Consider the following 14,971-nt stretch of genomic DNA (forward strand, 5'->3'; position numbering starts at 1 on the left):
ATTGCACAACATACAATACTTAAACCAAAAGACTAGAGCTGCCATGGGAGGATTTGTGGCAAATTCCTGTGATATAATCTGTATTATTGGCACCAGCTTAAATCTGTACTGTTTGTCACAGCATACACTACCGTTCAAAAGTTTGGGGTCACTTTGAAATTTCCTTATTTTTAAAAGAAAAGCACTGCTCTTTTCAATGAAGATCACTTTAAACTAATCAGAAATACACTCTATACATTGCTAATGTGGTAAATGACTATTCTAGCTGCAAATGTCTGGTTTTTGGTGCAATATCTACATAGGTGTATAGAGGCCCATTTCCAGCAACTATCACTCCAGTGTTCTAATGGTACAATGTGTTTGCTCATTGCCTCAGAAGGCTAATGGATGATTAGAAAACCCTTGTACAATCATGTTAGCACAGCTGAAAACAGTTTAGCTCTTTAGAGAAGCTATAAAACTGACCTTCCTTTGAGCAGATTGAGTTTCTGGAGCATCACATTTGTGGGGTCAATTAAATGCTCAAAATGGCCAGAAAAATGTCTTGACTATATTTTCTATTAATTTTACAACTTATGGTGGTAAATAAAAGTGTGACTTTTCATGGAAAACACAAAATTGTCTGGGTGACCCCAAACTTTTGAACGGTAGTGTATGCTCCCAAATGTTGCTTTTAGCCTCAGGCTGCTTTTGAGTATTAAATGCCTTTTAATATCTGAGACTGCCTAAGAGATACCACCTTTCATTCTCTTTCAGGGTGAAAGAGGACATGAGGGAGCACCTGGTGTGCCTGGGCCACAGGTGAGAAGTCACACACCTTCTGTCCACTAGGGGTCAGCACAATGCATGTGAATTGGACAGCTATGGCGACAGGATGAGAGTCATCACCTAGCTATAGTCTGGTACAAAAGCAGATGTATTTTATGATTAAGTCACAGAGATGGACTTTGGGAACGTAATTAGATTAATTGGATATTTGATCAGTGAAACAGTAAAGAAAATATTGAAAATACACATTCAAAGTGTCTATATTTTGAAAATGGAAGGATGTTTTTATCGCATGTGTGCAATAGCACAGTTATGAAATTATAACCTTTTAGTTCACAACTGGAAACAAAGTATTTTGACCTTATACATGCTGTGTAGGTGTACAAGACACAAGTGTTTTCTTTGTGATAAATAATCAATACATAGCTTTCACTTGTATCATTAGAAAAAAACACCCCGTTCATCAGATCAAAATGAAAGGCCATAAACTAAGCAACAGACAAATACAGGAAAGTATTTTCTTTTTTTTTTTGGTTCCCTAACCTTCACCTTACTCTCCCTTCTCCTCCTCGTCTCCAATCTCCTTGACAACTCAAATGTTGTTTTTAAAAAACATGTTTTTTTCCCCTCTTTGATATTAATGAGAGAATTGCTAACATTTTTTTTCTCTCTCTTTCTGCTTTCATTTACCAGGGTGAAGTTGGACTCAAGGGAAGCAAAGGAGAGGTTGTAAATTGCATTTTAATCTGTTCAACCTTGCTTTACACAGGAAACAAGATTGTCTCCTCCTGCTGAAGGAACAAGATAGTTATGCTTTTTAGAGGAGTGATAATCATGTCCATGGGGGTGTTTATATTTGACAGGTTGACAAGTATTAGGCTGAGTGAGCTTCAGCTGTAGTGCAGGGAGCATGGAGGGTGCTGGAGCCAGTAGTGCTATTCCATCACTTACAGTGACTTTGCAGGAAAAAAAATGCAGAATGAATGGGACTTAGATTGCCCATCAAACCTTTGGGGACATGTTTTTTTTTTTTATGTTTGATTTTCAATGAGCCAAATACCTCAAAGCTGTGAAAAAGCCATTTGGAGAGGATGGAGGGAGTGCTGAATGAAACTGCCTGTCCAGTCACCTGACCTGCAGCTAAACTAGGAGTTGGATTGTGAGGTTTGAGAGGGAGATGTATTTAACCAGCTATACAAACCTTAGACAAGTGCAGAAAGAGGCACAAAAGAGGATTGTGCAATGCCTGCAAAACAGATAGTTAAAGTGAAGAGAGGTATTCATGAAGAACATATGTAGTAGCATTTGTTGTTGTTGTCATGGCCCATAAATCTGCATGTCGGATATTGTTTTCCATAAAATAAAGGTGATTATTTCTTTTTTAAACTGCAAAGTACCCATTTAACAAATAAGTGTATTTTCTTGTTTTTATTGCATAAGTAAGTAATAGAAAATGTAATAAACTTTAGTCACTGGTAATAATTTTGCTAAAGCTGAGAATAAAGAAATCTGGTCTGCCAGTCCACCAAATAAGGTCAATCATAATTATGTTAAGACAAACAGTATATCAGGACTTTTTTGGGTATACTGATCCAGGTTATAATATTTGAAAGGACACAAAATATAAAAGGCAGAAAGATTTTAAGAGCTAAATAAGTTGTAAGTGAGCACGTAAACCATGAAACAGTACCCTAGATCAAGGAATGGAGCTGGGGTTGGAGACCTGATTAAAAAAAAAAAAAAAAGATCAAATGAACGGATTCTTTTGTTACAGAAAACCTTTTTCCTCCTCCTATCTAGAGAGGTAGTCCAGGAGATCCTGGAGCTAGAGGTCCTGATGGGAAGAAAGGAGACATGGGACACACAGGAGTAGTTGGACCACGTGGTTCTCCAGGACAGGATGGGTCACCAGGGCATCCTGGTCTTCCAGGATATCCGGGCAAACCTGTGAGTCTTCTGGAAGTACACTTCTCCAAATATCAAGTTGTTTCTAATCTGCAATGTTGCACAGATATGTAGGATTGGCATGCCATGCAGAGTATATATCTACCTAGGCTCCAGATCCGATATGACCCTGATCAAATTAAAGTGTTTACTGAAGATGAGTGAACAGTTTGTTGGATAGACATGCAACCAGAATAATTAGAAAATTAACTGAGTTTTCTGAAATTAATAAATCACTTTTTTAGAAATTGTTCTAGTCTCTTTGTTTTAAGGTGGTACAAAATAGTTCCGGTTTCAAAAAGTAATTGAGTAAGTTTACAGACAGGCTCTCAGTTATGCACCAGGAATGCTAAATGAAACAGAAGAAAATAATGACTGAAAGTTGACCAATTGCCCAATCTGTATTGCAGGGGAAGTCTCCTTCTGATGAACAATTAAAAAAGCTCTGTGGAGATGTATTAAGACGTAAGTAACTAACCTACACATTTGACAAGTGAAGGCTGGGCAGGTGTAGGGTTAAAGGCAGGGTAGGTAATTTATTTTAGAAGCATTTTTGTTACATTTCTTGAAATTGTCTTTATGTCCTGACATCAATGAATAAATCCAATACTCTGACAATAAAAAGAAAACAAATCTGTCATTTGTGACAGATGCAAGGCTGTAAAAAGCCGTCCAATCATTTAATTCAGTCCACATTTCATCATGTCAAAGCAATTACAAAAAAAACCCCGATGTAAATAGCTTTGAAAACATAAACTTAGGAGTGACTCATACTTCTTCACAACTGTAAAGAAAGGATACACTTATTTAATGTGTATAATCATACTGAATGAACCCCAAACACAACTTATTATATAATTAGCTAAGAATAAACAAACATTTTCACTCCAGATGAAGTGTTACTTGTGATTGCCACAACCCATCAGTGTAAAGATGTTCAGAATTCTCTTTTGCACACTCATGTTCCTCAGAGGAGCTCTCCCAGCTGATGCAAACGATGATTCCTCAGAGCTGTGAGCCTTGTGAGATGGTGAAAGGCCCCCCAGGTCCACCTGGAGCTCAAGGTCCTAAAGGCTCCACTGGGCCACAGGGATATCCAGGCAGGCCAGGCTCTCAGGGTTACCCAGGCTCACCTGGCTTACAGGGGCCCCCAGGGGTCAAAGGTATCAGAGTCTTACTAATTCTCTTACAAATAGCGTAGAGCGTTTGTACAGTCACATAATGAATACCGTGTCTTGCAAAAGTATTCATCCCCCTTTGTGTTTGTCCTGTTTTGTCACATTACAAGCTGGAATTAAAATAGATTTTTGGAGGGTTAGCATCATTTGATTTACACAACATGCCTACAACTTTAAAGGTGAAAATTGTTGTTTTATTGTAACACAAACAATAATTAAGATGAAAAAACTGAAATCTGGAGTGTGCATAGATATTCACCCCCTTTCGTATGAAACCCCTAAATAAGAGCTGGTCCAACCAATTCACTTCATAAGTCACATAATTAGTTGATTAAGATCCACCGGTGTGCAATCAAAGTGTCACATGATCTGTCACATGATGTCTGTATAAATCAACCTGTTCTGGAAGGACCCTGACTCTGAAACACTACTAAGCAAGCAACATGAAAACCAAGGAGCAATCCAAACATGTCAAAAACAAAAAGTTGTGAAGGGTATGGATCAGGGTTGGGTTATAAAAAAAAATCCCAAACTTTGAATATCCCAGGGAACACCATTAAATCTATTATAACAAAATGGAAAGAATATGTCACCACTACAAACCTGACCAGAGAAGGCTGCCCAACAAAACTCACAGACCAGGCAAGGAGGGCATTAATCAGAGATGTAACAAAGACACCAAAGATAACACTGAAGGAGCTGCAAAGATCCACAGCGGAGATGGGAGTATCTGCCCATAGGACCACTTTAAGCCATACACTCCACAGAGTGGGGCTTTATGGAAGAGTGGTCAGAAATAAAGTAATTGCTTAAGAAAACATGTTTGGAGTTTGCCCAACAACACGTGGCAGACTCCCCAAACACATGGAAGAAGATTCTTTGGTCAAATTAGACTAAAATGGACCTTTTTGGCCATCAAGGGAAATGCCATGTGTGGCACAAACCCAACACCCTGAGAACACCATCCCTACAACGAAGCATGGTGGTGGCAACATCATGCTGTGGGGATGTTTTTCATCTGCAGGGACAGGAAAGCTGGTCAGGACTGAAGGAATGATGGATGGCACTAAATACAGGGCAATTCTGGAGAAAAACCTGTTTGAGTCAGCCAGAGGTTTGAGACTGGGACGAAGGTTCATGGTCTAGCAGGACAATGACCCTGAACATACTGCTAAAGCTACACTGGAATGGTTTAAAGGGAAACATTTAAATGTCATGGAATGGCCTAATCAAAGCCCAGACCTCAATCCAATTGAGAATCTGTGGCATAACTTGAAGATTGCTGTACAACAACACAATCCATCTAACTTGAAAGAGTTGGAGCAGTTTTGCCTTTAGGAAAGGCAAAAATCCCAATGGCTAGATGTGCTAAGCTAATAGATACATATCCCAAGATACTTGCAGCTGTAATTGCAGCAAAAGGTGGCTCTACAAAGTATTGACTTGGGGGGGTGAATACCTATGCACACTCCAGAATTTACACTACCGTTCAAAAGTTTGGGGTCACTTTGAAATTTCCTTATTTTTGAAAGAAAAGCACTGTTCTTTTCAATGAAGATCACTTTAAACTAATCAGAAATACACTCTATGCATTGCTAATGTGGTAAATGACTATTCTAGCTGCAAATGTCTGGTTTTTGGTGCAATATCTACATAGGTGTATAGAGACCCATTTCCAGCAACTATCACTCCAGTGTTCTAATGGTACAATGTGTTTGCTCATTGCCTCAGAAGGCTAATGGATGATTAGAAAACCCTTGTACAATCATGTTAGCACAGCTGAAAACAGTTTAGCTCTTTAGAGAAGCTATAAAACTGACCTTCCTTTGAGCAGATTGAGTTTCTGGAGCATCACATTTGTGGGGTCGATTAAATGCTCAAAATGGCCAGAAAAATGTCATGACTATATTTTCTATTCATTTTACAGCTTATGGTGGTAAATAAAAGTGTGACTTTTCATGGAAAACACAAAATTGTCTTGGTGACCCCAAACTTTTGAACGGTAGTGTAGTATTTTCATTATTGTGTCACAGTAAAACAACAATTTTCACCTTTAAAGTTGTAGGCATATTGTGTAAATCAAATGGTGCTAACGCCCCAAAAGTCCATTTTAATTCCATCTTGTAATGCGACAAAATAAGACAAACACCAAAGGGGATGAATACTTTTGCAAGACACTGTACATGCATATTCTGTGTGTAACTTTCTCTAGGGGACATGGGACCAAGGGGCTTGAAGGGCAACAAAGGGGAAGGTAGGCCAGGACAACCTGGACTGCCTGGAGAAAGAGGTAAGAGATCAGCTCAGCTGACAAATGCTATAGCCATGATACATACCATAGTGCAAATGCAAAACATAAGGCATATAAGATCACGGAGCTAGTGTGTCTGGATGTGGCAAATATGTTCTCTGTATTTTTGTGACAGTGCAGGCAGTATTCTTGAGATGTCGAAAAAAAAATCATTCAAAACAAATATTTCAAGCTGATTTCCATCATAGAGCTTCTGTTGCATAATTCCTCATCTCTATGTGAAATTAGAGGAGCTGATTTGATTGTTTATCAAATAATCACTCATCTTGACAATATTGTATTTAGATTTGCATATTTTACATGCACGCACACACACACATATATATATATATATATATATATATATATATATATATATATATATATATATATATATATATAACCCCGATTCCAAAAAAGTTGGGACAAAGTACAAATTGTAAATAAAAACAGAATGCAATAATTTACAAATTTCAAAAACTGATATTGTATTCACAATAGAACATAGACAACATATCAAATGTCGAAGGTGAGACATTTTGAAATTTCATGCCAAATATTGGCTCATTTGAAATTTCATGACAGCAACACATCTCAAAAAAGTTGGGACAGGGGCAATAAGAGGCTGGAAAAGTTAAAGGTACAAAAAGGAACAGCTGGAGGACCAAATTGCAACTCATTAGGTCAATTGGCAATAGGTCATTAACATGACTGGGTATAAAAAGAGCATCTTGGAGTGGCAGCGGCTCTCAGAAGTAAAGATGGGAAGAGGATCACCAATCCCCCTAATTCTGCGCCGACAAATAGTGGAGCAATATCAGAAAGGAGTTCGACAGTATAAAATTGCAAAGAGTTTGAACATATCATCATCTACAGTGCATAATATCATCAAAAGATTCAGAGAATCTGGAAGAATCTCTGTGCATAAGGGTCAAGGCCGGAAAACCATACTGGGTGCCAGTGATCTTCGGGCCCTTAGACGGCACTGCATTACATACAGGCATGCTTCTGTATTGGAAATCACAAAATGGGCTCAGGAATATTTCCAGAGAACATTTATCTGTGAACACAATTCACCGTGCCATCCGCCGTTGCCAGCTAAAACTATAGTTCAAAGAAGAAGCCGTATCTAAACATGATCCAGAAGCGCAGACGTCTTCTCTGGGCCAAGGCTCATTTAAAATGGACTGTGGCAAAGTGGAAAACTGTTCTGTGGTCAGACGAATCAAAATTTCAAGTTCTTTATGGAAATCAGGAACGCCGTGTCATTCGGACTAAAGAAGAGAAGGACGACCCAAGTTGTTATCAGCGCTCAGTTCAGAAGCCTGCATCTCTGATGGTATGGGGTTGCATTAGTGCGTGCGGCATGGGCAGCTTACACATCTGGAAAGACACCATCAGTGCTGAAAGGTATATCCAGGTTCTAGAACAACATATGCTCCCATCCAGACGACATCTCTTTCAGGGAAGACCTTGCATTTTCCAACCTGACAATGCCAAACCACATACTGCATCAATTACAGCATCATGGCTGCGTAGAAGAAGGGTCCGGGTACTGAACTGGCCAGCCTGCAGTCCAGATCTTTCACCCATAGAAAACATTTGGCGCATCATAAAATTGAAGATACGGTAAAAAAGACCTAAGACAGTTGAGCAACTAGAATCCTACATTAGACAAGAATGGGTTAACATTCCTATCCCTAAACTTGAGCAACTTGTCTCCTCAGTCCCCAGACATTTACAGACTGTTGTAAAGAGAAAAGGAGATGTCTCACAGTGGTAAACATGGCCTTATCCCAACTTTTTTGAGATGTGTTTCTGCTTTGAATACTCAGGGTCGCCTGCTGGAAGAACATCAACAAATGCTAGCGTCCTCAACACCTGTTTAACGCAGCTGACCACTGTGATGTCACAGGCCCTCCTACCGCGCCTTGAGTCTCTTCCTAGCCCCATGCTGCAACTACCTGCACCCGAGAAGTTTGCTGGAGACGCTCTCGCCTGTAAAGGTTTCTTGCTTCAGTGCTTTATATATTTCACCACTATGCTGAATCTCTCCGACAAGCATAAAATCGCTAAATTCCTCTCTTTTCTCTCTGGCAAAGTGCTATGCTGGGCAAGCGCAGTATGGGGCAAAGACTAAAAACAAAGCACATCATATGAGCAGTTTCTTACTATGTTCAAGATGGTATTCGTCCATGAACCGGAAGGTGTTGAAATTGGTGAAAGTTTGCTTACCATCTCACAAGGTTCTCGAAGTGTGGCGGAATATACTCTTGACTTCAGAACCCTGGCAGCAGCTAGTGGATGGAATGAGCCCACTTTGAAGGCTGTCTTCCGTCAGGGTCTACGTCCTGCTATTCTCAGTGAGCTAGCATGCCGAGACGAACAACTCATGTTGGACTCGTTGATCGAGTTGGCCATCTAGCTTGACCATCTGTTGACTCACCGCCCTTCCATCCAGGAAGGCATTCAGCCCATCACGGCCCCCGAAGACGGCTCTCCCATGGAGGTTTCACGCACCAAGCTGTCACGTTTTGAGCGTGAGAAACGAAGGAAGGGGGGATTGTGCTTCTACTGTGGGAGCTCCGAACATCAACTCAACCACTGTCCCATTCGTCTGTCCCTGGCAGCTTGAGCAGAAGACTCTATTCGCTCTGTGAGTCCGGTGAGAAAATTTACATCCAAGTCTTTCAAAATCCCAGTATTATTGAAGTTGACCAATTCTACACACATCCTGTGTGCTTTCATTGATTCAGGGGCAGAAGGACTCATTCTTGGCTATCCCTGGCTACAGCTTCATGGTCCCTTAATCTCATGGCGGAACAAATACATTCTTCAGTGGTCTGCAACCTATTTCACTAACTGCATCTCTTGTCTACAAGTTAAGCTCTCCTCCACTACAGTTGAGAGTCCTTAGCTGGACTCCTTGGAGGGTGTCTCAAAGTGCTACATGGATTTGCAGGAGGCCTTTAGTAAGGGAAAGACATGCAGGCTACCACCACATCAGCCCTATGACTACGCTATTGATCTCCTGCCAGGCATGTCACCTCCACAGGGGCACATCTACCCCCTTTCCCAGAAGGAACACGCCGCCATGGAGGAGTACATCCAAGAGGCCCTGAAGCAAGGATATATCCGTCCATCCAAGTCTCCCACTTCCACAGGGTTCTTTTTCATGGAAAAATGAGGTGGTGGTCTCCAACCCTGTATTGATTATAGAGGGTTGAACCAGGTATCAGTAAAATACCCTTAATCCCCTTCCTCTAGTTCCTGCAGCTCTAGAACAACTTCGATCAGCTAAGATATTTTCAAAGTTGGATTTAAGAAGTGCATACAACCTGATCAGGATCAAAAGGGGCGATGAATGGAAGACTGCCTTTAGCACAACTGCCAGCCATTTTGAGTACTGGGTGATGCCATATGGCCTTTCTTCAGTGCCTAGTGTGTTCCAATGCCTAATCAATGACATGCTGCAGGACCTGCTAGGCAGATTCGCTATCGCATATATTGACGACATCCTGAACTACTCCACAGATGAAAAGAATCACAAGAAGCACGTCAGAGCCATCCTAAAGCGTCTACTCGAAAATCACCTCTACGTCAAGGCTGAAAAATGCGAATTTCATCAGGTTCAAATCTCTTTCCTAGGATATATTATAAGTGCCAAAGGAGTTAGCATAGACTCCTCCAAGGTCTCCACAGTTACTTCCTTTTGTAAAGGAACTTGAACATTTTTTGGGGTTCGCTAACTTCTATCGCTGATTCATCAGGGGTTTCAGCACCATTGCTAACCCCTTAAAAACATTACTAAAGAAAGGTCCAAAATGCCTCCAGTGGAACCACAAGGCCGAGGAAGCTTTACAGCATCTCACGCAAGCCTTCACATCTGCCTTTACTTTACATCATCCAACATCCAGACCCCAGCAAATCGTTTATGGTAGAGATGGATGCATCAGATACAGGTGTAGGGCAATCCTATCCCAGCAGTTTGGAGAGAAACAGAAATTACATCCAATAGCCTTCTTCTCAAAAAACCCTTTCTTCGGCAGAAAGGAACTACGGCGTTGGCAACAGGGAACCACTGGCCATTAATCTAGCCCTCAAAGAATGGCAGCATTGGCTGGAGGGGTCCACTCACCCTTTTGTTATTCTCACAGACCATAAGAACCTGGAATACCTCAAGAAAGCCAAGAGACTAAACTCCCATCAAGCCAGGTGGGCATTATTCTTCACGAGGTTCAATTTCACCATTTCATTCTGCCCCGGTTCCAAGAACACCAAAGCGGATGCCCTATCTCGCAGCTTTGGGTCAACGCACCAAGATCCGGTAACCCATCCCATTCTCCCAACTCAGTGCTTTGTGCAATCCATCACCTGGGACTTGGACAGAGAAATAAGAAGGGCTCAACCACAAAATCTTCCCCATAACCTCCCCCCTGGTCTACTCGACGTGCCAAAGCAGTTTCAAGGGCGACTCATCACATGGGCCCTTGCGTCACCTGCCACAGGACATCCTGGCAGCCACCGCACTCACCTTATGTTAAAAAATAAGTGTTGGTGGGAAAACATGCTAACAGAGATTAACCAGTTCATAGCCTCTTGTTTCACTTGTGCTCAGGCCAAAGTTCCTTGAGCCCCTCCTGCTGGCAAATTGTGCCCCCTCCCCATTACTCAGAGACCCTGGTCCCATATAGCCATTGACTTCATCATGGACCTCCTGCCCTCTGAGGAGAACACCACCGTTTATGGTGACCGTGGACCACTTCTCGAAGGCTCTCAAACTCATCCCTTTACCAGGCATCCCAACAGCATCCCAGACAGCGGAACTCCTCTTTCAGTACATGTTCAGGTACTATGGTATCCCAGAAGATATAGTCAGCGACAGAGGATCACAATTCATTTCTCATTTCTGGACCTGCTTTAGGGAGAGGTTAGGGGTGGCTGTAAGTCTCACATCAGGTTACCACCCTCAGTCCAATGGTCAAGTTGAGAAAGCCAACCAGGAGATCGACTGCTTCCTGAGAATCTTCTGCATGCACAACCAGGGGGACTGGGCACGCGTTCTCCCATGGGCTGAGTATGCACAGAACTCCCTCAGACACTCCACTACACAGATAATACCATTTCAGTGCATACTTGGCTACCAACCACCCTTGTTCCCCTGGGACGATGCACCAAGCCAGGTACAGGCAGTAGACAAATGGTTTACATGCAGTCAAGCAATATGGGAGGAGGTTCACCAACACCTCGAAACAATCAACATGAAGTATAAGGAATATGCAGACAGACAAAGAGGAGAAAACCTAGACTTCTCCATAGGTGACAGAGTATGGGTGGCTACAAAGAATCTAAGAGAGCCCAACACCTGCAAAAAACTTCAGCCATGATACATTGGGCCATTCAAGATTTTGCAACGCGTTAATGAAGTCTCCTACCATTTAGAACTCCCCCCAGACTATCAGCACAGCAGACTATCACCTGCGTTTCACATCTCCAACCTCAAACCAGCGGTCCCAGGCCCCCTGGCTGAAAACACTCCAGTCCAGGAACATCCTGAACACCTTCTGGAGGGAGAACCCATCTACCAGGTAAATAAGATCCTCGACTCCAGACACAGAAGAGGGCATATCGAGTACCTGGTAGATTGGGAAGGCTATGGACCTGAGGAACAAAGCTGGGTCTCTGCCAAGGACATCCTAGACCCTCTTCTCAAACAAGAATTTCATGCTCAACATCCACACAAACCAGCACCACGAAGTAGAGGATGCCCTAGGAAGAATTAAGCTCCCAGAGGGAGCTCCTTGGGGGGGGCTCTGTCAGTAAGCCTGCTGTCGACACTCGAACTACAAACATGGACACTCAAGACTACGATTCCCAAGACTCACAGCGCCCTTTGTCTCCCAAATATTAACTACAGCTGAAACTCATTTCCTCAATTAGTCCCTCTCCTAGAGTGGTGCTTGAAAGTTTGTGAACCCTTTAGAATTTTCTATATTTCTGCATAAATATGACCTAAACCATCATCAGATTTTCACACAAGTCCTAAAAGTAGATAAAAAGAACCCAGTTAAACAAATAAGACAAAAATATTATACTTGGTCATTTATTTATTGAGGAAAATGATCCAATATTACATATCTGTGAGTGGCAAAAGTATGTGAACCTCTCGGATTAGCAGTTCATTTGAAGGTGAAATTAGAGTCAGGTGTTTTCAATCAATGGGATGACAATCAGGTGTGAGTGGGCACCCTGTTTTATTTAAAGAAGAGGGATCTATTAAAGTCTGATCTTCACAACACATGTTTGTGGAAGTGTATCATGGCATGAACAAAGGAGATTTCTGAGGACCTCAGAAAAAGCGTTGTTGATGCTCATCAGGCTGCAAAAGGTTACAAAAACATCTATAAAGAGTTTGTACTCCACCAATCCACAGTCAGACAGATTGTGTACAAATGGAGGAAATTCAATGCCCTCCCCAGGAGTGGTCGAACAACAAAGATCACTCCAAGAGCAAGGCATGTAATAGTCGGCAAGGTCACAAAGGACCCCAGGGTAACTTCTAAGCAACTAAAGGCCTCTCTCACATTGGCTAATATTAATGTTCATGAGTCCACCATCAGGAGAACACTGAACAACAATGGTGTGCATGGCAGGGTTGCAAGGAGAAAGCCACTGCTCTCCAAAAAGAACATTGCTGCTCATCTGCAGTTTGCTAAAGATCACGTGGACAAGCCAGAAGGCTATTGGAAAAATGTTTTGTGGACAGATGAGACCAAAATAGAACTTTTTGTTTTAAATGAGAAGCGTTATGTTTGGAGAAAGGAAAACACTGCATTCCAGCATAAGAACCTTATCCCATCTGTGAAGCATGGTGGTGGTAGTATCATGGTTTGGGCCTGTTTTGCTGCATCTGGTCCAGGACAGCTTGCCATCATTGATGGAACAATGAATTCTGAATTATACCAGTGAATTCTAAAGGAAAGTGTCAGGACATCTGTCCATGAACTGAATCTCAAGAGAAGGTGGGTCATGCAGCAAGACAACAACCCTAAGCACACAAGTTGTTCTACCAAAGAATGGTTAAAGAAGAATAAAGTTAATGTTTTGAAATGGCCAAGTCAAAGTCCTGACCTTAATCCAATCGAAATGTTGTGGAAGGACCTTAAATGAGCAGTTCATGTGAGGAAACCCACCAACATCCCAGAGTTGAAGCTGTTCTGTATCAAGAAATGGGCTAAAATTCGTCCAAGCCGGTGTGCAGGACTGATCAACAGTTACCAGAAACATTTAATTGCAGTTATTGCTGCATAAGGGGGTCACACCAGATACTGAAAGCAAAGGTTCACATACTTTTGCTACTCACAGATATGTAATATTGGATCATTTTCCTCAATAAATAAATGACCAAGTATAATTTTTTTTCTCATTTGTTTAACTGGTTTCTCTTTGTCTACTTTTAGGACTTGTGTGAAAATCTGATGATGTTTTAGGTCAGGGGTGGCCAACCAGTTGGAGACCAAGAGCCACATTTTTTACTGTGTTACTGCAAAGAGCCACATCATACGTACACATGGGCACACAAACATCACCCATCCCTTCCTCTCTCTCTCACACACACACACACACACACACACACACACACACACACACACACACACACACCTCTGCTCAGCCAGATTAATAGTAAATGTCACACACCAACATATTTACTCCTACAGTACTAAGACCACAGGCTGAGGCCAGTCATTTTTAACAATGAACATTGTGTGCACTTACTATGCATGCTGCTTAGTGGGACTCATGGCATTACCAAAAAAAAGCCACACCATACACATGACCGCACATGAACATCGCCCCCCCCACCCCCACTCTCGCTCTCCCTCACAGACACACATGCTCACGCATGCACCTCTGCTCAGCCAGATTAAAAGTAAATGTCACACGCCAACATGAGAGAAATTTACTCCTTCAGTCAGTACTAATACCACAGGCCAGTCATTTACAGCAATCAATATTATGTGCACTTACTATGCATGTTGCTTAGTGGGACTTCTGACATTCCTTGCCTTGAACAATCCTCTTCAAATCTGGCTTGTATTCCGTCGTTGCCACTCGAAGCAGTTCTTTCACATGGGTGTCAGTCAGAACAGAACGATGCTTTGACTTCACGTGTTTCATGGTAGAGAACACAGACTCGCAGACGTATGTTGACCCAAACATTGACAGTATCTTAAGCGCAGCCCGTTTCACATTCGGGTATTTTTCCAATGGCACACTTTTCCAAAACTCAATGGTGCCTTCCCTCAAAACAGGTTTCAGTTGGTCTTCCTCACGAAGATCGATCATCTCCAACTCAGCCGCAGCCTCATCTGTGACTAGCGGGGCTTTCAAACAGTCCATCTCCACATTGAATGGGTCGACGAGGAACGTAATCTGCGGCCTTTTCAGTTGTATATCACGGAACTGGGTTACAAAGCTTTCGTGCAGGTTTTCAATTAGTGTTGCATATCTGGCTCCTTGCTTATTCAGGGAGGCGGTGGTGACTTGCCCGCTGGCTTTTAGCAGAGTGGGAAAATGCGTTAAATCTCCCTTTTGAGTGTGCGCCTTGAAAAGCTTCAGTTTGTTGACAAACGCAAACACACTTTGCACCAGGTCAGGCAGCACTTTTAATTTACCCTGCAGGGTAAGGTTCAGTCTGTCCAAGTGGCACAACATGTCGACCAAAAAGGCCAGATCCATAATCCACTTGAGGTCCGAGAGCTCCGGATAGTCCTTGTCCTTCTCTTCCATG

At 42.2% G+C, this 14,971-nt stretch overlaps 1 protein-coding gene across 1 annotated transcript in view; it reads left to right on the forward strand.

Annotated features, from left to right (window-relative positions):
- Positions 1-14,971, forward strand: part of si:dkey-225n22.4 (collagen alpha-1(XXI) chain) — a 122,419-nt gene that overhangs the window by 97,938 nt on the left and 9,510 nt on the right. The window contains exons 22-27 of the mRNA XM_060920849.1: positions 757-801; positions 1,462-1,494; positions 2,569-2,715; positions 3,123-3,177; positions 3,684-3,875; positions 6,103-6,180. Coding sequence (XP_060776832.1) covers positions 757-801; positions 1,462-1,494; positions 2,569-2,715; positions 3,123-3,177; positions 3,684-3,875; positions 6,103-6,180 — 550 coding nt within the window. The remainder of the gene's footprint in view (positions 1-756; positions 802-1,461; positions 1,495-2,568; positions 2,716-3,122; positions 3,178-3,683; positions 3,876-6,102; positions 6,181-14,971) is intronic.

This window comes from Neoarius graeffei, chromosome 5 (genome assembly GCF_027579695.1).
Source record: "Neoarius graeffei isolate fNeoGra1 chromosome 5, fNeoGra1.pri, whole genome shotgun sequence".
Taxonomy (NCBI): Eukaryota; Metazoa; Chordata; class Actinopteri; order Siluriformes; family Ariidae; genus Neoarius; species Neoarius graeffei.